The 25923-nt window shown below is 38.6% G+C and overlaps 1 protein-coding gene across 1 annotated transcript; it reads left to right on the plus strand.

The window, feature by feature from the left end:
• The first annotated feature begins 557 nt into the window (after positions 1-557).
• On the plus strand, positions 558-25670 carry lactbl1b (lactamase, beta-like 1b). Its single transcript, XM_074639396.1, has 8 exons — positions 558-699; positions 5873-5948; positions 9436-9631; positions 11004-11110; positions 15534-15691; positions 20455-20702; positions 22201-22306; positions 23399-25670. The coding sequence occupies exons 2-8, from the start codon at positions 5889-5891 to the stop codon at positions 24375-24377; spliced, it is 1854 nt and encodes a 617-aa protein (XP_074495497.1). The 5' UTR covers positions 558-699; positions 5873-5888; the 3' UTR covers positions 24378-25670.
• The last annotated feature ends 253 nt before the right edge of the window (positions 25671-25923 follow it).

Below are 25923 nucleotides of genomic sequence, written 5' to 3' on the forward strand. Positions count from 1 at the left end.
CCGTGACTATTTCACAAACTGCTGCGAGACTTTGTTGCTTTCTCACACCTTTTCATCTGCCTGGCCTCACTTATTTGTTGATAACAGTGTAAATTGTAGAAAAACTGAATAAACCCTTTTAAGCCAACAATATCAGGGACTAATTGTTTATTTATATTATAATAAATACAGTTATTTATGAAAATGAAAATCATAATTTTTGTTTTAAAACCACTGTGATGGCCAAATTTCACCTGGGGCACCAAAAGGGCGAGAGCCGGCCCTGATTTAACCTATTCTATTAGAGGATGTACTTTATATAAAACCAACAACCTCAAACCCATAACCCCATTAATGGACTGTGTAAAGTCCAAACTATTTTCAGCTTAGCAAGTAACACCAGTTGGCTTTTTGTTTTGTTGAGTGAACTTCGCTCCTAAAACCACCTGCCATGCAAATACTAAAAACACACACACATGAAACACACACTGAGAAGGCACCCATTTTTGTGCCATGGCAGATGTGGCCATTGGCTGTGACGGTTAATCCAGAATGCTGGATTTGATACAGGCAGGATTTAGCCATAACCATGATACTAACATCTGTCAGAGTCCCGCTCTGAGCTCCCAAACCAGGACGGGACAAAAGCAGGAATATTGTTGTCTCACTGTTTTGCTAAAAAGAGGAGGGAGAAGCAGTCGATAGATTGAGAAACCTGAGGTGAGTGTTCAAGGAATTAATCAATGTACTGTATGCTTCGTGGCCTAGAAAAGAGGCGCTTGATTCATTACTGCTTATGTAACATGTTTTTTTTCCACAGCCTTGATTCTAGGCGCTTTGTGCTTGTGGTGCATCACTTCATTCACAAATGCTCTGCTTTTCTTATTAACTTAGAAACATGATCATTTGTATTCTGAATACGTCATAGGAGAGTTGTTTGCATCTTCATTGTATTTATTACTGCAGATTAGTGTTGCTTATTGTCATGAATGCAACTAACTGAATACAAATAAAGTGTTTACATTTAGAAATTAATCTGAAAACAGAAGACTACTGAAATAAAAAAGAAATGTTATATCACTACATTGCTCATGGTCATGCAAGAATCACATTTTTGGCATATTTCAGTGATAAATTAACTTTGTATTCAGATTTCTTTGACTGACTGGAGGTCTTTTGGGGTGACGGGCTAATTAGATCGTTTGTTTTAAAGATTATTTCTTATCAGTTGACATGGCTTTATTGTAGTCTCATCATGTCTACATCTGATTAACACTCTTTACTGAGTATCTGCTGTTGTGATTAGCAACACTGAGGATGATGATTACATAAATCGGTGGAGGGTTTTAACTGTGAATGTTGTGCTGTAATGCACCGTGCACTCTTTAAACCCTATAAACATTTAGATAGAAACTTCTACAGTCACAGGTATTTGTTACAGAATTGTGCCCTTACTGCCTGCAGCATGCAGAAGCCTTTATAAATGATGAACATGAATTGACTCAATATAACAAGCTGCCTTGAAAATAGCAGAACAAGAGTGCATTATGATTTCAGACTGATGGATGAAATGAAATTGTAATGACCTCTGACGGAATTTGGGTCACTGCAGCCGACAGCTCAGAAAGACGATTACGAACCCAGCAAAGCAAATGAAAAAAGTGTGAGGCAATTAACAGCTTTTATAATTACAATTGCTGCTCAAGATGCATAATGTATTAGAGAGAACAAACTCAAATGATCTTTTTTCAACTTGAAAGTTGATGACTTTTCCTAAAGTGATCCTTACATTTTAAAAAGTGAAACATTACCTTTGTTTATATTTCCATGAAAGCTGTACAGCACCAGGGTACAAAAACTGTCTTCATAGACAAAAATATAAAAACAATTCAGACAGCAAAAACAAATCTTCAAAGCATTGTTTACTAATGGGGAATGCAGTCAGAAGTGGGGTCATCTTTGCTTTAAAGGTGTTGCAGATGACAATACCCCAGTTTCTCCAATTATACTAACTTGTCACAAAGGAGGCTAAATAACGCTCCAAACTTGCGCTAAATTTTGGCAAGAAAAAACTAGCTTGGCCATTTTCAAAGGGGACCCTTGACCTCTGACCACTTTATGATAATCACATGCAGTTTGGGGACAAGTCATAGTCAAGTCAGAACACTGACACACTGACAGCTGTTGCTGCCTGTTGGGCTGCAGTTTGCCATGTTATAATTTGGGCATATTTTGTATGCTTAAATGCAGTACCTGTGAGGGTTTCTGGACAATATTTGTCATTGTTTTGTGTTGTTAATTGATTTCCAATAATACATATACATACATTTGCATAAAGCAGCATATTTGCCCACTCCCATGCTGATAACAGTATTAAATACTTGATAAATCTCCCTTTACATTACATGAACAGATAAAAATGTGTGATTCATTTTTCAATTAATCGTAATTTGATATTTTAAGCCACTGACAGCTCTAAAGTACATATAACTGTTGCCAAAATCTTTCAATATTGTTATTGTTTCCCTACAGTTTTTCTAAACTGTGAAAAGGGAAAACCCAGATATTCACAAAGTTTGTGATGAATGACAGTTTGTTTCTTCATGCAAAATATATTTTGGGGCTAAAATTATTGAGCTGCTTTATTTTAGGGGTTTTACGAAATGGGTAATTTTTTACCCTTAGGACAAGGGGAAAATACACAATGTTAAGAATACACAAGGGTTTTAGTAAATACCTCGGCATATTTAATTTATTTATATTTATTTTATTTAACACATGACTCAATAGTGGTGTGATTAACTTGAACTCTGTATCTTTGGGCATTATCTTATTCAACCAAATGTGTAGAAGCACTTTAAAATATTGCAAAAAGTAGATTAAATTGGAGTTGTTAGCATGAAATTCACTTTTTTAGCCACATGCTAAACGTCATCATCATTGTCACTGTCAGCCTCTTACAGTATTATGTAGATATTAGCATGTAGCTCACAGCACTGCTGTGCCTAAGTGGCTGTGTAGACTCTTTCAAACAGCGTTCATTCTTTTCCAACCAAAATTTAGCCAACTCTAAACAGCTCTGGCCTCCATACAGGAGGTGAAATCAAGCCGTCTGTGTAACCCATAACCTGCCTTATTCTGGGGACTTAGCATTAAATTGATTACTGTCCCAGAACCACGCTCCCTACGGTGAACTTGGTGTATGACAGACTTCGATATGACATAAAAATGCTATTTTCAGATACAGGACCATCACTTCCAACAACAAGCTAATGACACTGCTGGAGAGATGCAGCCTGGTCAGCACTTCAGAAGCTGCTCAGTAAGCAGCGGCTCATTCTGGCTCATTAGCCCTGGCACGCTGAATAAGTACCGAAATGCCAGGTCAGGTTTTAGCTCGGTGCTGAATATTTGATGGAATTTTAATTGGTTTGGAGACCTTGAAATGTAGAGCACAACTTATTTTTTTTCTTCTTTTTGCATCTTTGGTGGCCTAAAGGTAAACACGCATTGGCTACTCCACTGTGCTGCTGGTAGTTTGACTAGCTGACATTACCGTCACATTCATTTCTTTTGTTTTTTTCTTTTAACATCAGAAATCATTTCAGCAAGAAAACAACATTCAGTTCACATTATGCAAAGGATTGTGATGCAGCGGGCGGGGCCGCCTTTCACAACGGTTCATTTCATAAATGCCTGAATTTCATCTCATAAATAATGTCGCCTCTGAATCCAAGAAATAACCATGTTGTTTCATTAGTAGTCTTTTTATCAACAGGCCTTTATGACTTGCTGTTATTCTGTTTCTTGAACAAAGGCAGAATATCGTTGACTGTCAGGGAGGGATATTAATGAACACAATGGTAATAATGTTGAAGGTTGAAATCCACTTCACATACACTTTGACTTTATGAAAGGCAGCAGGAGCACTGTCACTGTGGACGCCCTGTGCAGCTTTGGTAAATAAATAAATAAAACGGCCCTAACTTTAAATAAAAAGCAGTAAAGACTGTTCGGCCCTGAGACTCCTTCTCACTTATAAAATAATATATCTGCAATATAACTGCAAAGTAGCCTGTAAACACAGTATGACTGTAACTTTACTCTACATAGATGTTGTTACGTAGTTCTCAAGTACAGAAACCTTAACCCAGCAAGTTTACTATTGCAACGGCTGTATACACTATGAACAAACTGTTCAGTACTAGTTCTGTTGGCTGACCTTTTTGATGCAACGAGGAAACTTTGTGTGAGTTGTGGACTGAATCCTTGAGGCTGGCAGGTAGACAGACAAAGAGAGAGGCTTAAGGAAAACATCCTGTGATAAATAAGCTGAAGACTTCATTCATTCTGTCCCTGTAAAGAAATAACAGCAAATCTTGCAATACCAAGAGTTAAACCAGCTTTCACAATATTAAGTAGGGCTGTGTTTTGGTAGGAATCTGGCGATATGATTCATATCGTGATACAGGGGTTAAGATTCAATATATCACAATATATTGCGATACTGTAATCAAGGCGATATATTGCAATTATTTATTTTTTTTAATCTAATTTTAGGAAAACTTTCATAGTATAAAGAATACACCACCATATGCATAAAATCTGAGTTAAATTTTTTTGATTATATCATCCAATCAGAACAGTGGAGTCTGCGTTTGCATCTCTCACAGTCCCTGTAACATCCAACATCACAGCAATACTTTGAGAGGGCCCATACACTGAGAGGACGCATCTCTTTACAAATGAAATAAAGTATTGACTGACTTAATCTTTGCATGTAAACTATTAATTAAAAATCAATAGTGTTTTTGAGAATTGATACAGTATCACAAAAACATTTCTTACACCCTTAATATTAAGCTAGACATAAGAAATGATAGAGAGTTTTTTAATAAGGAGGATTTCAGTGGAGCCCAACAAATCAATTATGTCCTCAGAGGCCATCGTGGAAGTCTGTAATTTTTATATCAACAAGTTCCCACTGGTACTTCTAGATGTTGTAAACAAAAAGACTGTGGGGAACAAGGGAGTGACAATTTGACATTTTGGAGGAAAGAAGAAATAAATTATACCAGTATAAAACTGAAGTTTAGGTGGAAAAAAAACTTAATTAAAGAGTAAAAAGAAGAGGTCAGCTACACATTATATTACAGCCCACACAGTCTGAAAGTGTGCGTTGTTTTCCTCATTCGTACAATTCATCCCCCTTCTCTTTTGCCTTTAAAAGTGGTCAGACACTTTGCACAAAGAGCTTACACTGCCCTCAGGGCAACGTGTGGAGAATAACACCGTGCTCTGGGCGGTTAGCCATTCCCAGCAACCATCAAGCCCACCACTAAGTCCCTCAGATGTTTTGAAAGGTGCAGCATAGCAAATTTACCCAAGGCGGCACTAAATTTGTGGGATTATCTGTGTCCATCAGAGCAGTCCATCTCAGACAACAGAATGCAGACACAGTCATTAATCAAAGGCACAGTGGTATTTTTGGGAGGGCAACTGAGCCCATTCTTACCGTCTTTGGTAGCATTAAATAGTATTCACTGTAGGAATAATCCTTCCAAAGGCTGGCACTCCATTACAGTTTTTGGTTGAGTTCACAATGAGTCATGCAATGTTTCTCAGTCTACAATGCCATCTTGGTATATATCAGATCAGTCCAAACTGCTCCAGCTATAAGACAATGTGCAACAAAAATGATCTTGGTTTCTTGTTGCTCTCGCCTCCTCCTTCCATATCCGTGGACCTTCTGTACAGAGAGCAGCATCACAGGATGCATGGTGAACATCTTTTTATGACTCTTAACCTGCTGTTTCACAGTAATGAAGTGAGTAAAGTGAAGACTTTAAGATGCTGTGCAGAAGCTCTAACTGCTTTTATTTGATTGTAACAGCTGGTGCAGCGGAACCATGGGCAAGGCGGGGAGTAAAGTCCTGAGAGAGGCCTCGGTGGACGGGGTTCAAGCCCAGGTAACAAAACAACCACTTCATACACATACAAGCTGCACACTTAGAACACATGCAGGAAATTAACTTGCAAATCAACACATTCTCACTTGGCAAATACTGTACGCAAAAAATGTGTATTCAACTAAAAACACATTAAACTGCTGTGCGTGTGCGTGCGGGCGGGTCCTTACTCTGGTGAAATGGGCCAGCTGCTGTGCTCTCCAGCCCTCCAGCTCCTGGTTATGCAACCAGGATCAGCCGCGGCTTTCTTTCACACTTCATTTTCCCACATCGCATCATGATACCTATAATCATCAAAAATACATTACGGAGCTTTGGACAGACTATTAATATCTTGATCGTGAATAAGCCGGGCCAAGGAGTGACAGTCACTGGATGTACCCGATGATGGATAGAAATTCTATTTATTGCCAAGATATCCAGAGAGTGTTTTATTTATATAAGCTACCCACTAGAAGTAGATACATCAAAACTTCTAACGGGTTAAATATGACATCAAATCGTGATAGTTGTGATAATTTCCGGAAATTTAATTGAAAAAACATTTATAGATAAAATAACCAGATTCCTACCTGTTCTTTCAGGACTTCTGTATGGAGGACTAAAGCTGCCATTATAATATTAAATAAATTATTTATGTGCATATTTATTTGTTTTCAAATTATCCTCCACATTTATTTGATAAATGAAATTAATGATTTATTTCTACATTTCTTTCTTTATTATTTTATTTTATTTATTTATTAATTTTAATTTTAAGTCTTCCATATTTTGGGGGCTCTTAGGTTTTTGGCTAATTTAGTGATCTAAATTAAATACATTACACTTTAAGGCTATTTGATGCAAAAAATCTTGTAAATTCCATTTTCACATAAAACTTTCATGGATTTTTTTTAAATCCCCCACTACACTGAAACTATGTTTGCCCATTTTTCAGTGCTTGTGCTCATACATTTGGGTATCTGGAGTGTCTACAAACCCACAAACTGTGAAGTAAGACACCCCAGTCAGTTTTTTTGTGGGCTGCCTGGATCAGAAAACATGTGAACACAGCTTGAGAACTACCTTTTTAAAGGTGCACCATATTTTTCTCACAAGCCAATCAGAGCAGATTGGGCTTTTTCAGGAGGAGGTCTTAAAGAGACAGGCGCTAAAACGGAGCGTTTCAGACAGAGGGTGAATACAGGTATATTCAGAAAGACAGTATGAGAAAAATAATGTGTTTTTTGAACATTAAAGCATGTAAACATGTTCTAGTAGAAACCCAAAATACCAGTATGAACCTGAAAATGAGCATGATAAGTCCCCTTTAAATCTGAGTTTGCAAACACGTACATATACAACTGGGATTTTGTAATCGCACCATTAGTTTGGAAGCCAGTCGTGGTCCAATATCCTATTTAACACCACGCTCTGATGTGGAAACATGGAGCGTCCAGTAATCTTCCACTGAGAATCGACTTCTCAATGAATTAAGAGACGTCTTGCAGCCAGCTGTTAAACTTTTGTAATGAACAAGATTTGCATATCTATAGATTCTGGATTAGATGGAAAATGTAATTTAACAACTTTAACTAGATAATCTAATTCTTTGGTGACTGTATCACCATATCAGACGCAAATGATTATTCTAAGCAGAATATTCTTTAAGTTTTATTAAAGAATTGCCTGCAAAGACTCACACGAGATATTAGGAGGATGAATACATTTGTATAAACACATATCATATCTCTATCATCTCATGGTATATCTCATTATATCACTCCACTCTACCATCCACTATTGAGGAGATAAGATATGAGCAGGCTTAGCAACCATATGCATTGATGTGAATTCTGGCACAGTTCTTACACGTTGACAGCATTACTGACGTTTTTTAACCATTGAAATATTCTGATTTAATTCTTATTTATTCTATTCTTGAAGTTATATTCAACACACTTAATAGATCCCAATTCTAAGCTTTTTTTATTATTTGTATTTACTCATTTACGCAGTGGTTATACAGTTTATTATGTGTTTGATACACATATTTTTACATATTTCTTATATTTCTCATTTCTTATTTATTTATATTACTCTACATATATTGTGTTACATATATAGGGCTGTCAAAGTGAACGCATTAAGGCAAATTCGTTTCACGCCAAATTTAAAAAATGTGCGATTAATTTGTGAATATTCACAATTAATCATGGATAATTAATCGCGATTAAATATTTTAACCGATTGACAGCCCTAGTTATATATTGTAGCATTATGTAAATGTACATAATATTACATTTTACATACTCCTTTATTTCTTTATGCTTATATATTAAAGCAACTGTAACGTCCCAGTAAAGTACTTCTGATCCTGGTACATATCAACATTGTATGTATTGCATTGGTTCATAGATTTAATGGTAAGCAACCAATATGTTCAGCTCCAAAGACAACAAACGTATTTCCCAGTTTCCATCAACTCTTTCCTTTTTTTGCAGTGAATGCTATAAGATCGGATTTGTCTATTCTGTTATAAGCGAACAAGCAAGTCATGTGTGTATATTGTTTGCCAGTGAGCCAAATTACTGATTGTGTTTCTAAACTAACAAAAAATACATGCAAACACATATTCTTGGACACTTGTATCTTTGTGCAGTGTGTCTGTTAGCTGGCAGTAGTTTGAGTGAAGAAGTTGTTGAGGCAGTGCATCTTATCCTCGGTCATTATCCAAATTCCCCTCAACCTCCCAAACTGTCTGTCATCCCCTCACCCAGTTGACCCAAATTTGCTGCACCCAAGTGATTGTACTTTTCAGCTCATGCTCTGGCTAAAAGGAGCAACGTATCACCCCATCTCGACTCGTGTCGGCTGAGCGGGTGCCATCTTTGTCAGCTCGGTTGGCGGGCTCCACAAGGCGAAGGCTGGACTGAAGTGAATTGATTCACAGGGATTAGGGATTAAGACTTCGCCCGGCCGCTTTGGTGGAGTAAATCTGGGGATTATGATGTCAACAGCCTGTGGCTGCAGCAGAGGAAATTGAATTGTGAGAGACGGGAGCGCCGATGGCCCGGGATTACAGCACAGTCAGTGAGAAATCAGAGATGGGAGTCCATGTCTTTGCCTTTCTCCTGCTCAGGAAAACCTCCACAGGACACCGTTTACTGGTTTTTGGGGCGCAGGAATCGCTTACATAGTAGAACTAACTCTGAGTAAATGTTCAGGATGTTTGATTGTGTGGTAAGAAGATTTCTGTGTCAGTGGTAATCCAGTCCTTCCTGCTCTGGCCTGTAAAGCATCAGGTGGTGAGTACCGTTAAGTGCAACAGGGATCACTTGTAACACGATGACAGGGATTTCTGACTTAGAACCGAAACCAACAGATTAAATGGAGGAGAATATATGGTTAGAGAATCCAGAAATATGGGGAGCTTTTGGAAGTGTAAAACCTAATAATTGTACAGATTTAGTGCTAAACTTGTGTGGTATGTTGTGTGTTTATCAAGCCAACTCCTGCTGCTCCTCCTGATCCTGTTGCTGCTCCTGTTGCTGCTCCTGCTTCCGTTAAATTCGAAGGACTCACTAAAACCAACAAGATGAAGGTGAAATGGACCCAGCTGGGTTTGGTGTTCTTCCTCGTTTTGTCACTTGTGATGACAGGATGCTTCTTCTGGCAATATCAGCTGCCTAAACTTTTGCCAGGTAAGAAGATCGAACACTGTTGGTAACCAGTAATATTGAAGCTAAGCAACCTTTATTTTAACTAATCTTTATACATCGATGGACTTTTTTACTTTTTTTTTTACTTTTTTAGACACTGACCACTTATTTATTCAGGTTTACTAAAATGTAAAAACTGCAAATAATAGTGAGCTGTGAAGACTTGACCTTTCTTGAGACATGAAAGCAAAAACAAAATATTTAAAATTAATTTCCATTTCATCATCAGGACACGATTAATCATTTCTTATTTTGGTAAAAGAAAAAAAATCACACTGTCTGCGAAACCTTGAACCTTATCTATTACATTCAACACTGGATCGTAGCCGTTAGCTTTCAGCTAAAACTCCAAACGCTCCTTCTTATCTGATCTGACTTCCACAGCAACAGCCCACAACCTCAACTCCAACTGCAACCTTGATAATCGATAGATTATTCTCTCATAATTAAGGAGATATAGATCTTGTAATTAAGAGATCAAACAATCTCTATATCAAGCAATCTTTATCTTGTAATTATGAGATAAAGTGCTAGAATTAGCCCACAGTTGTGCTTGCTGGGAGTGTGTATAATTGCCAGCATCATAACAAGTTCAGGATCTCAGTATGGCACTCTCAATTTAAACAGACATTAAGTTGATCAGTACAGTACATATATTATTATTTAAAAATGAAGATTGACATGTGAAATATGTTTAATTGTGGTCCCTTTAATCCAGGAAAATCAGTGTAAACGTCAAACATAGCACCAGAATGTGTCATGTACCAGTGCTGCTTTGGATCATAAATTTGGTTTGAATATGTTGACACTTAATTATAGCACCTCACCAGTCTCTTCGGTGTCATTTATTAAGAGTCAAAATGCTTTATTATCCAAAATACAGTCCAGGTTTATAATATCCACATTAATACATATGAGTAAAGTAACATCAGGTGATGTTATTAATGGAAAAAGCACGGCACCGCAGGCTCTGATTCATATTTTCCGATGTGCACTGATGCGTCTTTACATTATTCCATCCTTTACAATGAAAAGGCAAATGGTGGCCTTAAGCCACAGTGAAACATATTGAAATATCATATTGTTCATCCAGAGTTCCCAGCGGGAACAGACAGCATCTCTTTAGATCAGCGTCTTGTATATCATATACCCTGCGAAATTGTATCCCGCAAGATCAACAGGGTTCATCAGGAAGCGCAGAGAATTAATGAATCCCCAAGCCAGCCAATTACACCGCATTATGCCGGCCTTTGTGTCGCCGATACATTATTCTACCAAATATCAAGTAGGAATAACAACAGCCCGTCCCCCTGTGCTTCCTTTCCTCTTTTCTCATTTCCCACCCACCGTTCAGATGAAGAGACGGGTCGTAATGCCAAATTAGAGATGATGTGTCCTCGCTTCCCCGAGCCTCTCCAGCTGGAGCATCCCATCCCCGGTCTGAAAGAGGCCCTGGAGAAGGTGAGAGGAGTCGTCCATCATGCACAGATTTGAAACCGAGGTCGTATATTTCTATCACTCATTTTACAGGCTGACCTGGTGGTGGTAATCCTTCACACCAAATGCCGTTGCAGTCGGTTGACAGAAGGAGATTAAATATATAGTTGATGAAAAGCTGAGGGTCTGTCTGAGCAGCAGAGGTCTCAGTTCATCAACCGCATGCAATGATTTACATTGACACCTTAGCACCCACAAGAGAATCTGAGAATGAAGAGGTGTGGGTGCCAACCAGTTCTCATGCCGACTCATCACATACTGACGCTTTGTCAGGACCCCTTGGCGTCATTTAAGGCACTGGGTAGTCCAGAATGTCAAGCTCCACTACAGTCGCAGTAAACTCCCTGGTTGACATTGAGAATTCAAACAAAAACAGGTTTAGGCAACAAAACCACTTAGGTAGGTTTAGGAAAAAAAGATTGTGGTTTGGGTTAAAATAACTGTAAATTCACACACTTTAATAGGCTACTCTATCAAAAAGTAAGCACAAGTTCAAGCCATGTAGGTCTATGAGGCAAGAATATTTAGTTATACTTTTCTTAAGTATATCTCGATCAAAACATTAATTACAAGTAAGCCTATAAGCCAAGTATACTTAGACTTTTCTGTATACTTGTCAGTGTAAGCTAAGTATACTTGGACTTTTCTGGATATTCATCAGTATGAGACAAGTATACTTATGTATACTTTTGTTAAGTATATCTCTGATAAGTCCATAAAAAGTAAACTCCAAGTGTACTCTCCTATTTTAAGTTTAAAAGAAGTATACTAATAGCACACTTGAATAAACTTCTTTTTGGTAAGGGAAGTGAAACCTAACGTTGTGTACACAAAGACAACACATTGTTAGTTTCACACAGGCAAGGCAAGGCAGCTTTATTTGTATAGCACATTTCAGCAACAGGCTTTCAATTCAAAGTGCTTTACATAAACATTCAAGAATATTGCGACAAAGTGCAAAAGGACATTAAGACATAATTAAAACAGTTATAAAAACACGTTAAAGATTAGAAAAAGGACACAGGACACAAACAGCGCTCTCCTGAGGTCATGGTCATGTGTTTGTTGGACTTATCCTACCACCCACTCTGTATGGGTTTTTTCAGTCTTTATGCTACGTCACTACTAACCTGACCTTGTCGTTAGAAACTGTTTGGAAAAGGGCAGGTACTTTAAAAAAATACTTAACAGGTGATTGGATGAACTATCTGTCAATCAAACTCTTGCCGTAGCCAGTCGTGAGAAGAGCGAAAACATGTTTTCCATCAAGAAAAGCCTTCAGTGCTGTTCTTTGCTCTTCTTTCAATGAAGAAATACTCTCAAGTTCTGATGCTATTGCAGCATCTACGCTAAACTCTTCAGGAGCCACCATTGTTGTTTAGCACGAACAGTCGCTTTGTGTCTTCTCACACACCTAAGCCACCCTCGTAGCTGCCAGTAGCTCCTCACAGGACACTGATTGGTCCGTGGTCTGGCGAGCCGGACACAAACTTATTACTTGAAGACTGACGAGATGGATTTTCGTGTGATATGTGATCCAACAAATCTTGAGTGATTGCGAGAATCCACCTGCCGTGCAAGGTAACAGGCCGTGGGTGCACATTAGTAATGAGGATATAACTGTGAACATCAGCATTAACATCTGACTCATTCATTTAAAGTTGAGCAGAAGTTTGCCAGTTGAATTTCAGTTTCTACTTCTTTCATTTCTGAAACCAAACACTTACAGCCAAACTGAAAAATGAAAATCAAGCATATAAACTATTTGATATTCATAACTGTGAAAGGGTGTATTTTTCTCATTTCAGCCTTGTGAGCCACTTGAAGAAAAATGTAATCTTTTTTTCTATTAGTTTTGAAGAATAATTCTGTTACCTGCATATTTAACTTCCCAAGCAAAAAGCATACATTTCTCCTCGTAAAGATAGCAATATAATTAAAATCCTGTGCTCATTATACTATATAAATATTTTTTTGCAAAGTGAGACATCAAAGTAACTGCTCTGGGGTTTCACATTGTAGTTAATAAGGCATTATATGTCAAAGTAAAAGCACACAAATAAAACATTTAAAAATAATTTGAAGTACATTTGAGCTGTGATGCTCAAATCATAAATCAGTACATGCAGGTTGAATACAAACAGCATGACTGTCAGTATTATCTGTACCACTTTGTACATGTATACGGTTGTTATCAGCGCGTTAAGGCACCTATCCAGTACCACATGGATCGATGTCTGTCATACCTAAAGAAGTGTCTGTCCTGCAGTGGTGGAAGAAGTACTCAGATCCTCAACTTAAGTAAAAGTACCAATACCAGAATGTAAATATACTTCATTGCAGTGAAGTGAAGTGCTGTATTTAAAATCCTGCTTAAAGGTCCAGTGTGTAGGATCTGACAGTATCTAGCGGTGAGGTGAGGAGATTGCAACCAACTGAAGCCTCTCCCATGTTCAAAACGTGTTGGAGAGCTGCGGTGGCCGACGCGAAAACGCGAATAGCCCTCTCTAGAGCCATGTGGAGCAGATGCAAGCGAGTAACGTCATCGAATTCCAGCCTAAGCAGGAAAAGTTCACAGAGTTTGGTTTGTCCGTTCTGAGCTGCCGTAGAAACATGGCAGCGCAACATGGTGGACCTCGTGAAGAGGACCCACTCCCTATGTGAATATAAACGGCTCTGTCATGTGAATGTAATGTGCGGGGACTAACTAATGTGTAAGGTTACATGGGCAGTAATTAGGTCATGACAGAGGGTCATTGGTTGGGTTACACATGCGCAGTCGGAATAAGTTCAGAGCTGCCTTGATGGACACTTGTTCATTATCGATGACAAATAAAGCCTCTCAAGTCACAGTCAGTCGTCGGCATTTATTCGATAAGCAACAGCTTGTACAGGCTCATTCTAAGCTAATGAAACCACAACGATTCTTATTGACAGGTGATTTTACACTAACGAAAACATACTTATTAATATCATACTGCATTCCTGCCAATAGATCCCCCTAATTGTTACACACTGGTCCTTTAAGTAAAACTACAGAAGTATTATCAGCAAAATGCACCTAAAGTATCAAAAGTAAAAGTACTCGTTCAGCAGAAAAGAAGAAAGATGCCCCTGTTACTGATGATGTTAGATTGTTAAAGGAGACGTATCATGCTCATTTTCAGGTTCATACTTGTATTTTGGCTTTATACTAGAACATGTTTACATTCTGTTTGTCTGAAACACTCAGCACCTGTCTCTTTAAGATCCCCTCCCAAATATAGTGCACCTTTGCAAAGGTAGTTTTTCATGATATGTCTCCATTAATACTACTCAATCAGTGTGTAAGGAGCATTTCACTGTTGTCGAGGTGGAGCTAAATAGTTTTAACTTTTGTGTATATACAGTTTGGTAGTCCAGTGGTTTCCAACCCGGGCTCGTGTCCCCACAAAGGGATACAAGATAAATCTGGGGGATCGTGAGATGATTAATGTAGAAGAAAGAAAGAAAAGACAATGTTCTGCTACACACATTTGTATTCATCTATTCTCTAATCTCCAAGCTTTTTGTGAAATATTGGAAAACTAATTTAAAAGGAAATCATCTGAGAAGTTTGACGGGACTCGCTGTCTGATGGAACTGCTAGCTCATCTGAAACGTGACAAGGGGCCCAAAACTAAACACTGATTTATTGTAAGAAGCCACAAGCAAAAAAGGTTGGGAAGTGATCGGATTGAACGTAACGATAGAGCTGTTGATGGGGCAGGTGGCATATTCAACTTATGTTAGTGTTATGTCTAGAGGAGAAAAACATGTCTTTGCCACACTAAAGTTCAAAATGCACATTTGTGCCGTGTGTCTTGCTCGTGCCTATGACAAGATGATCTTTCTTCCTTGTAGCAGCAATCAATGACTGCAAATACACTTGACTTGGTTTGACACCCAGTGAGAGTTCATGATTTTTTTGTTTTTATTTAAAAAGGAAAAACCTCCTCCTGAATATTTTTGTAACCTCCTCCAGGGCCCACACTTTGGTTATGGGTGTGAGGATATCAATACCACTCTTGTGTCTAAAATATGAATCTACAGGACTGAACTTATTTATTACACCCTTTTTACTATATAATGATTTTAAGCCATGTTAAAGGAATAGTTTATATAATTTTTTTACAAATGTGTTTATTAATTTTCCTGTTAAGAGTTACGTGAGAAGATCAATACTTCTCTCATGTCTGTACGTTGAATACGAAGCCCCAGCCAGCAGCTGGTTAACTTAGCTTAGCATAAAGGGGAAACAGCTAGTCTGTCTTCCTTGAAGTTATTTTTAAAAAGTGGTCTACACATACATCCATCTAAACTGGTTATATTTTCAGAATAAACTCACTTCCTGCCTTGTCTCTTCCAGGTGGACATTTTGCTTCGGCAGAGCATCAACCCCATCAGCCTTCCCTCTCTGTCGGCCATCGTGATCTTAAATGACACAGTTTTGTGGACCGGCAACTTTGGAAAAAAGAATGGCAGCGACCCTCTCTCAGGACCCCCCAATGAGTACACAATTTACAGGTGAGTACTCGATGGAACCTACAACACCAGGGCAGCAGCCAAGATGTTACAAATACCAAGGTCATGAGTAGAAGTCCCCACCACCAGAAATAATAATAATAATACCAACCATGTCATACTAGCTTGTCGCAAAGCAGGCTAAATAACACTCAAAACATACGCTAAATTTTGGGGAGGAAAAACTGGCATGGCCATTTTCAAAGGGGTCCCTTGACCTCTGATCTCAAGATATGTGAATGAAAATGGGTTCTATGGGTACCCACGAGTCTCCCCTTTACATACATGCCCACTTTATGATAATCTCATGCAGTTTGGGGCAAGTCATAGTCAAGTGAGCACACTGACACACTGACAGCTGTTGTTGCCTGTTGGGCTGCAGTTTGCCATGTTATGATTTCAGCATATTTTCTATGCTAAATGCAGTACCTGTGGGGGTTTCTGGACAATATCTGTCATTATTTTGTGTTGTTAATTGATTTCTAATAATAATTATATACATACATTTGCATAAAGCAGCATATTTGTCCACTACCATGTTGATAAGAGCATTAAATACTTGACAAATCTCCCTTTAAGGTACATTTGATCAGAAAAAAATGTGTGATTAATTTGTGATTAATTGCGATTAACTATGGACAATCATGCGATTTATCGCGATTAAATATTTTAATCGATTGACAGCAATAATAATATAAAAACTTTATTTTAAAAATCAAGATGAATTAATTCAGCACTATAAAAACATGATAATATAATAAAATAATAAAGAGAATGAAATAGAATAAAATACCCAAACATAAAATAATATTTAAAATGAATTAGAACTAAAAAAGTTCAACAAATGGGAGACATCAATAAAAGGCTATAAAAAAAAGATTATCAGTCAATTATATTTTTTGCTTTTTTTAAATATATATAAATGGAGCACCTACAACTAACTCAAATGCCCCTGTATAGTACCACATTAGTTCAGTAAAGTGATGCTTATTTCCCAGCATGAAGGTTTAAAATCCTTCCCCACACTGCCAGAAATACAATTCTGGTGTGGAAATACAGATTTTCTTTTTTTACATGTTGAATGTTAACTCCTCAAGCCCACTAAAACCCCAATTTTCCACCTGACCTCCATGTCCTCAACACTAGCCACGGTCCTGATTATCACTCATCAAACACTCTTTGATGAGTCTCGTCTTGGATTGGATTTTCTGTCAGTAAAGTCTCTTTCTTTTATCTTCCCTGCTCATCCGTACTAACCTTTCATTGATCTTGTTGCTGCAGTCTGAGACATTAAACACATTGCGTCCTGTACTGCAGACCAGGCAATGTGTTTTCATTATAGGATGAGCATTATTACATCACATTATTTATTATTCATTGTAATGGGCACATAAGCTCTGGATATAAATATTCTACAGCCAGTACACATCTGCACGGTAGCTCCTGACTGATGTGTAATTGATGTTGCAGCATGATGGTGATCATGTTACCCCTGGACCCTCTCTCTTCCTGACTGAATTGCGACCTTTAACAGGGACATTGTTTCTAATGTCACAATGAACAGTCTGTTTCTGAGATCATTTAAATGTGATCAAGGGAGGCGCTGATCTGATAGTATTTAGAGATGGATCACTTTTGAGGACATTCCAGTGTTTAAGGATAATGTTTTTGATCTTGAGACTATTTAGTGGAGAACGTGATCCGTGAGGAAGGACAATAGTAGCGCTTGTTTTCTTAAAGCTAGTTTTGGTAATGTTGAGATACCAGCCCGGTGTTGCCAACAAGTGGCTATCAGCACTATCTCCAAAAGTCAATAAATCTAGTGAAAAAGTCGCCAAGTTAGCAAAACTGACAGTCTGTCCATCCAGGCCTCCCTCCAAAGCCACTCCCCCAAAATTATCATTATTATTATTATTAAAGTCCTTCGACAGCCACGGATATTGGATTTGTTTCTCTTTTTCGTCAGAGCATTTGTGTCACGGTCTTTGGTTTTTGTTTAATCTGTTTCCTGTTTTATTTTGAAAGATCACTTCTCATGTATCTCACATCTGCCCCGCCCTGATCAGTTTCACCTGTCACTCATTACTCCTGCACAGTTCTCACTTCCCCAGTTAGTCAGTCACTATCTATAACACCTCATTTCCTTTGTTTTGTTTTGTAGTTTTGTTCTGCTCCCTCCATCTAAACAATTTGATTGATTTATTTAAGATTACCAACCCTAGCTTTAACTAACAGCGATTCTTAATGTATATAAGGCCCTTTGATGGGGTGAAGAGATATATGCTGTGTGGGGTAATCCCTATGCTAGAAATGCTTTTTCATTTCAACAGCTTTAGACGGTAACAGAACTGCAGTTTCTGCTCAGTCTCAAGAACTGGTCTACATAAAACCAGTTGGAATTGGCAGTTAAAGTTATTTATTGTAGGAACAGATTGTTTTGATAAAATTACCTCTCCAAAATAAAAAATAAAACAGTGCCTCAGAATCACAGTTCCTTGGGGAGTCAATAATCATAAAAGAAGATGAGCTGCCCACATTAAATCAAAGTGTGTACCAACTCATGGTAATCCACAGACTAACAAACACACCAGCCAAGGCTGTAACACTGTGCAAGAGATAAACTAAGAAAAAATCTTTTATAATTGTTTTTCTCCCCAAGTGACTTTAAGGATTTACTTTAGCGATTTAGTATTCCACTTCCATAAACTTTGGGGAATTGTGAGAGACGGATTGGTCCTAATTGATGCAGCAGAGGCCGAGATGTACTGACTTTTAGTCCCTGAACTGAGATAGAGTTTCGGTGATGCAACATGATAGCATCTTTCATTCGACACTCCCTGCCTGATAAAAAGCCACAACTCAAACTCCACTTCTGCAGACTTTCTGTTAAATATTTGGAGTCTTCAAGCCCAGTGCAAGAAAACCCAAATGACATGATCAGGACGTTATTTTTTCAGATATTAGAAAGCTCCTTCTGAATCACAGAAGACTTAAAACCATGTTCACACACTGAGTAGTCTTTACAAGAAAGCGTGTAATTATCCAATCCCCATGGTGTGTGAAATTATAATTGGTGTAACTGAAAAATACATTTAAAATACAAATGATCTAAATGTCCACATTAAATTGATCTACTGTATATGTTGCAAAAATTCTAAAAGATGGTTATAAAACATATTTGACCAGACAACATACTGTATATGTACACAATGTGCACCCTAAAGCCCCAATCAATCTGCAGCCAAACAAAACTTTTACCCATAACAAGTGTCTCCAGCACTTTGTGCACCGTAGCACACCTTTAATTCTTAGAAGATAGATGGGACATCTCAAAGTACGTATATAAAGATTTATCGAGTCACTTAAGATGTACTGCAAGTGCTCTGACTCATTCACAGCTGCTCCTGATGCTCCAATTAAGTCATTTTTCCACAGTTAAACATTTCACATCACAGGCAATTGAGCTCAGTGGAAGCGGACGCAATCAATGTTACGCCGTTGTGCTTTCAACATGAGCACTCATCTTTGAAATAAAAGCCCTGCACACTGTGAGGCTTAAATTACAAAAAAAAAATGGAATAAGTTGCGGTGGGGTTGCAGATTGAAACAAACTGAAACTCCTCCTCTGTGCCAAGCATGTAGGAGAACTATGGTGGTCGACGCAAAAATGTGAAAACGCAAATGGCCCTTTAGAGCCAGTGTTTGGTTTGTCTGTTCTGGTCTACTGTAGGAGATTATACACTAAAGAAAACATACTTATTAATATTATATTCCATTTCTACCAATAGATCCCCCTCAATGATACACACTGTTCCTTTAAGTTATAAGTTACATGTTGCTACCATAGACTGTAAATAAGAAGTGGACATAATCACCGTGATGTCACCCGATTGGTTTGTGGACTACAGTTTTGAAGCCTCGAGTACGAACCGTCGCCATCTTGGTTTTTGGCCGTCACCATCTTGGTTTTCTGCAACCAGAAGTGACACGAGAGGGTGGAGCTAAGTACAACTGAATGCTGAATAAGACATTTTTAGGCGACCAAAGTGATAATACTAACTTTCATGAACTGAAAACACACTGTGAAAGGATTAAAGTTGTACTCCCAGACCGGACAACGCCATGGTAGTGACCTGTCAATCACAAGGTAGCCACGCCCTAAAGCATACCCTGCTTTATGGTCTATTTGACTCTAAATGGGACCATAATTTACTAAATGAACATCATGCTGTATTGAAGAAGACTTGAAACTAGCGATTGAGTCCATAAACTCATGTTTACAATGTTTACTGAGGTAATAAATCAAGTGAGTAGTAGGGTCATTTTCTCATAGACTTCAATACAATCAGACTTCTTTTTGCAATCAGAGGAGTCGCCCCCTGCTGTCTGTTAGAAAGAATGCAAGTTTAAGGCACTTCAGCATTGGCTTCACTTTTCACACCCGCAGGTTGCCCCCTGGTTTCTACTGGATACAATTTATAATGACCATATTAACAATATATTTATTTAAATCTGGCTCAAAGTTGTCCTTTATTTCCACTCAACCAGACAAGTCCATTACAAGTCACGGACGCAGGCATAACGCAACAAAAACATGTGAAGGGGGTATTTATGGAAAGCAAAAAAAAAAAAAAAAGCAGGGAGGTGAAATGAATAAAAGAGAGCTTGCAGTGAACAAAAAAACACTGTGCCAACATAAAGTCACTCATGAAGTATTTTCTGTCAGATTGAAAAACAATCCCACCGCTCTGTTCTCTGTCTGTCAGAATTGCAAGCCTGTCCAAAATCTTCCCGACCTTGATGCTGTACAAACTGTGGGAGGACGGGAAGATCGGCTCTCTGGATGACCCTCTGGAGAAATATGTGGAGAACTTCACCATCAAAAACCCTCTGGGGAAGACGCGAGACTCTGAGCTCAAGTATGTGACGGATGGCCTGATATTTCTGGACAGCGGGGAGGTTCAGATCCGTTCCTCCTCAGTCACCCTGCGCAGGATGGCCAGCCAGCTCTCAGGTAAATATAGAGGGTTATACGCAGAGAGCAACTTTAAATTCAAGAGAGCAAACTGCTGTGATATAATACAAGCTAATCAGATCCAGCATGTCCTTCAGGTCTTAAATCTACAGTATAATCTTAGGCAATCATTTTGTGTGAAAAATACATCTTAGATATGATTTTTTCTTATTCTGGTGCTGGATATGGACACGTCTAAACCCACAGGAGCTGACCTATTGAAAAGTAAGGGTGGAATATAAACAAACATTTAAATATAAGAAGGAGAAGAAGAAGAGGTTTCTGGTATATTCAAGTTTTCTGTGATCAATATGCTTGTTAAATGTAAACATCCAGGTTGCAGTTTACTCTTATTTCTGTCCATTAAAGATCAACGTTCTTTCTTTTTATTTATCCATTTTAGAGGTGAAACAATCAGACAAATAATCAGTTTTATTGTGTATTATGTCATTATGCAACTCTTTTGATGACGGCGTCTCTTGACAAATGCCAAACGTTTCATACTGTATCTGATGTCTGATTAAAAAATCTCCAGGTTTTAGACTATCGGTTAGTCAAAAAACAGTAATTGAATATATTTGGCTTCAAGAACTTGTGATCTGCATTTATTTTATCATTTTTATATATATAAAAATATATTTTTATAATATTTGTATTAGGGCTCTCAAAGTTAAGGTGATAACGTGTTAACGCAAATTCGTTTTAACTGTTTAATGTCACTAATTTCTTTAAAGCATTAACACAATTTGCACAATTTAAAAATTTTCAGATTTTCATCATATGAAACTAGAAAAAACCTAAGGAATCCATTGTACCAACCATGTCATACTAGCATAACTACATTTTGAGCAGAAAAAATATGCGATTAATTTGTGATAAATCGCGATTTAACTATTTTAATCGATTGACAGCCCTACATATAACTGATATGAACAGCCACTATGGTACTGTCAATTAAGAAAAAGATGATCTTCTAGTTTGTCTTTAGATATTGCAATGGCTACCTACAACAGTGAAATTAAACATTGCAGTCTGAGCATTTCAGATACTTAACATGCTGGAGTCAACACCTACATCCATATAATGACACAGCAAACAAGTTGCTACTGTCGTGCATAAATAGGCACTTGTTTATCTGGAGAAGCTTTTCAATTTGTAATACTTCACTCCGTGTAATGAATTGAAATAAAAGATGAGAAAAAACACCGGAGAGAAGAGAACTCATGAATCTTTTAATATCCTACCCTGTCTCTGTCTATCATCGACGTCTCAAGCCTGAACAATGATCACTTTCATGAGAACTGAACTGAATTTGTCTTGCACCAGTAAAGTACTCTAGAAATAACCACCAGACTGAATTTAAACACGGAGAGAGATTTCTTTGAGCAGGATAGAGAAGAAGAAGAAATGTCTTGTGCATACAAATACAATTCCTTTGTTATATTAGCTGTTTTTGTTTACTACTACTTTAACACTGTTGTACTGTGGGTTGATACAGGACTACCCAGGAGACTCCGGGCCACAAGTCTGCTTTGGAAAGGAAAAACACAATCTGCAATCAATCTGCTGCAAGATGATGTCCTCGTCGCAGACCCGGGCACCAAGTAAGATTTGTTATGCTGTGTAGATTTCATTTACATTTACATTTTTATTGTGCATGCTGGGGCAGTTCATTGTATGAAAATGGATGAATTTGACCTGGGAGGCCCTTATTCATTTGCTGACAACAACATATTTTGTGGAATCTCGGTCTGGTTAAAGCAATAGTTTGACATTGGGCATGGGACATGAGAAATCTGCTTAACCGCTTTCTTGTCAAGAGTTAGATGGGAATATTGGTACCACTCTCAGTGTCCACTCAATAAACATAAACCTACAGCCAGCAGTTATAGTTTTTTTAACTTAGATTTGATGCATATGTTGGTGTGTTCTTTATACAGTTTTCCTAAAATTAGATTTAAAAATCACAATATATCGCATTGCTTAGAGCATCACAATATATCACAATATATTGAATCGTAACCCCTGTATCATGATACGTGTCGTATTGCCAGATTCTTGCCAATACACAGTCCTACTAATTATTACATCTTTGTCCATTTAATCCATACAAAGAAACGTAAAAATGTCTTGGTTTTACAGTGGGGTCGGGAGGGGGGGTATGTGCCGGACCATTTCTTAGTCTGAAGCAGTGATGTCCTGAAATCTCACTGGTTATTTATTTTCTTTCATTTATTCTATTTTCAAAGGACCATATACAATATTAGACATGAATGTTATAATTTGATGTTTTGTACCAGAATTAGTTTGAATTTAATTTCCATCTGCATTCCCGACCTGACAACTTCCTGATGACAAGACATCAGGAAGTTAGTGCTAACGGCCACTTAACTCCTCGTAAAACCACAACTTGTCATCTTTACATTTCAGTTTTTGTACAGATTAAACAAACAACATATAACACATTAAGCTAAATGGCTGCCTGTAGCTTCATATTTATCCTCCTAGAGCAGTATCTACCTTCTCATTTAAATCTCGACAAGAAAGCTATTGAGCATAATTCCCAAAATATTTAACTATTTCTTCAAGATAGGTGTAGAGTTTTAAACATGTAAAATAGTTTCTTCGTCTTATTTTCTTCACCAACAACCAGATTTTTGAGACACTCTCCATCTCTTTCACTTGCTTCCTTCCAGATGTCACTACAGCAACCTCGCCTTCTCGTTGCTGGCTCATGTGATGGCCGAGCGTGTGGCCGCTGTCGACTACCAGCGGTGGATTGCAGACAACATCCTGGACCGGCTGGGGATGGAGGACACTGGCTTTGACATCACCCCGGGGCTTCAGAGCCAGATGGCTGTGGGTGTGTACTCCAACGGAAAGCCAGCTCCACTCTATGACCTGGGCTGGTACCGACCTTCGGGTCAGATGTACTCCACGGCCGCGGATTTGGCCAAGCTCGCCATGATGCTGCTGGGCGCTTATCACCGCAAGATGCTGGAGCCGGACTCGTTGAAGATCATGCTGACCCCGCTCTTCAGGTGCGATAACGACTACTTTGCCAACCGCACTGGGACGCCGTGGGAGGTGAATGAGCTCATGGGCTACGAGATGGTGCGTAAAGACGGCGATCTGGACGGCTACTCTGCCACCTTCTCCCTGGTGCCCAGGCTGAAGCTCGGCCTGGTGGTGCTAATGGCTGGCAGCCGGTCCCAGAACCAGGACTTGGTCTCCAAGGCTTACAAACACGTCATACCAGCCATAGAAAAAGCCTTCAGGGAGGCCAAGAAGATTCTCTATCCTCCACCAAACCCAGAACCTTACGTCGGCTTCTTCACCTACGGCAACATCACCTTCTACGAGATAAAAGTCGGGCCGGACGGAGTTCTGATAATGCAACAGTTTGGGCCTCAGATCGAAGAGCTGATCCCGGAAAAGTACAGGACAATAAAGCTCAACTACCTGGTTGACCGGGTGTTCAGAGTGGTTTTTGAAAAAGAGTACCCTTGTGTTTTACGAGTCGGCACGGCTTCAGTGTCCCTGGAGGCCCAAGATGGCCAATTATTTAACTTCTACACGTTTGACAAGCGCGGTTTGTCCCCTGGTTTTGATGCACCGGGACTGAACACTTACAATGTGGTCAGAATAGCCCGCAAGCCATCCTTCTCAAGCTGAACTGCAGCGACGCTGCGACCTAAAGACAACTGGTCTGTCCTTGGAATACATAAACAAAAAGGGAGCTGTGAATATCGAAAGACGAAATGATAAAGTTGGGGTCATTTTGGCGCTCAAAGATTGGAATGTGCTCTTGATTTACAGAGAGGACAGAGAGGGACAGCAATATGTATAATGTCTCGCACAGAGAATGAATTACTTTCTCTGCTGAATGATGTATATGACCTGTCCTTCGTTACGCCTCCCAACTGAACATTCACATTATGGTGATACAGTGCGTGTGTTTTTCCTGCCTTCATTTAAACCGCTGGTAAATTGTCCTGGTCTCTTCTGTCCTTGAGTTTTCATGAGAGAGAACGGCAGAACACTGGCTCACAACAAACTCCTGTTGTGGTCATTTACATGAATATTTCCATAGACTTCATTTTCAATTCTTGGACCGTGATTGCGGTTCCAAGAAACTAATCGGCTCATACATATTCATCATCCGTTGGATAGGGGGGAAAGAATATTCCATGTCTTTGTGTTGAACTATGCTTTTGGCAGGTAGAATCGGGATGTTTTTGTGACGCACATGAATATGCATCATTTTTATTTAAATGCTGATGTTGCCACGGGTACGGAACTGCTGATTTAATATCAAGAATCATGCACGAAGATGCAAAAATATTTAGGCTCCCCAATAAGAGGCGATTAAGGACAGAGAGGCTTTCGGACGCTGTGTGAGTCTTTGCCGTTTAATCCCTAAAAATGGACTCCAATTTGTTCCGACCTCTAACACCAATATGAATAATTTCACTGCTGCAGGAAGATGACAGATTCAAGTGTACCAAAATAACCCTCCTGAGGCAAAGATTGATGTTCTACCTTTCATATTTGATTTGTGTCTGCAGATGTGATGGAGATGGAAATGATATTGAAAATGTTGCGTAGTTTTGAAGCACCAGGTGCAGCCAGTGAAATTGAGGCAATGTGAAGAAGTAAATCTATTGTATCCAGTCGACTGTGAATGGAAATATTGAAAATATTGAAACTACCATTCAACTATGTAATGCTATGTTGTCACAGCCCACAGAGCTCATTCTGATGGATGCTGGGAGGAAACATGCAGTCACAGGTCATTCAGTATTGTGAGCCATACTGAAACTAAACTGTACTAAAGTGTAGCCTGTGTTGATTCTCTGCTATTGTTGAGACTTATTCATTTGAATAAGATGTCAGATGAGGTTCATGCAGCCCTTCAGAAAAGCAACAATGCAATCAAGATGATGAATAAAACTTTCTGCATTCATATTTCAGTCCTCTCAGTAACAAAAGATAAAACGTAATCAGGCATTAAGTTTGGGTAAAATATAAATATATATATATATATTAATAGCTACGTGTGGACAGCTTCAACATTTATTTATTTGAACTCAGGCATTTCACAATAGCCATAATCAGTTTTTAACTATGCAATCACAGTGAACAAGAGCTGACCAGTCAATCAAATCATGGCCATGCAATGAGAGACAAAACAAGATTAGGAAAAGCTCACAGTAAAGCA

The sequence above is a fragment of the Sebastes fasciatus genome, chromosome 1 (genome assembly GCF_043250625.1).
Source record: "Sebastes fasciatus isolate fSebFas1 chromosome 1, fSebFas1.pri, whole genome shotgun sequence".
NCBI lineage: Eukaryota > Metazoa > Chordata > Actinopteri > Perciformes > Sebastidae > Sebastes > Sebastes fasciatus.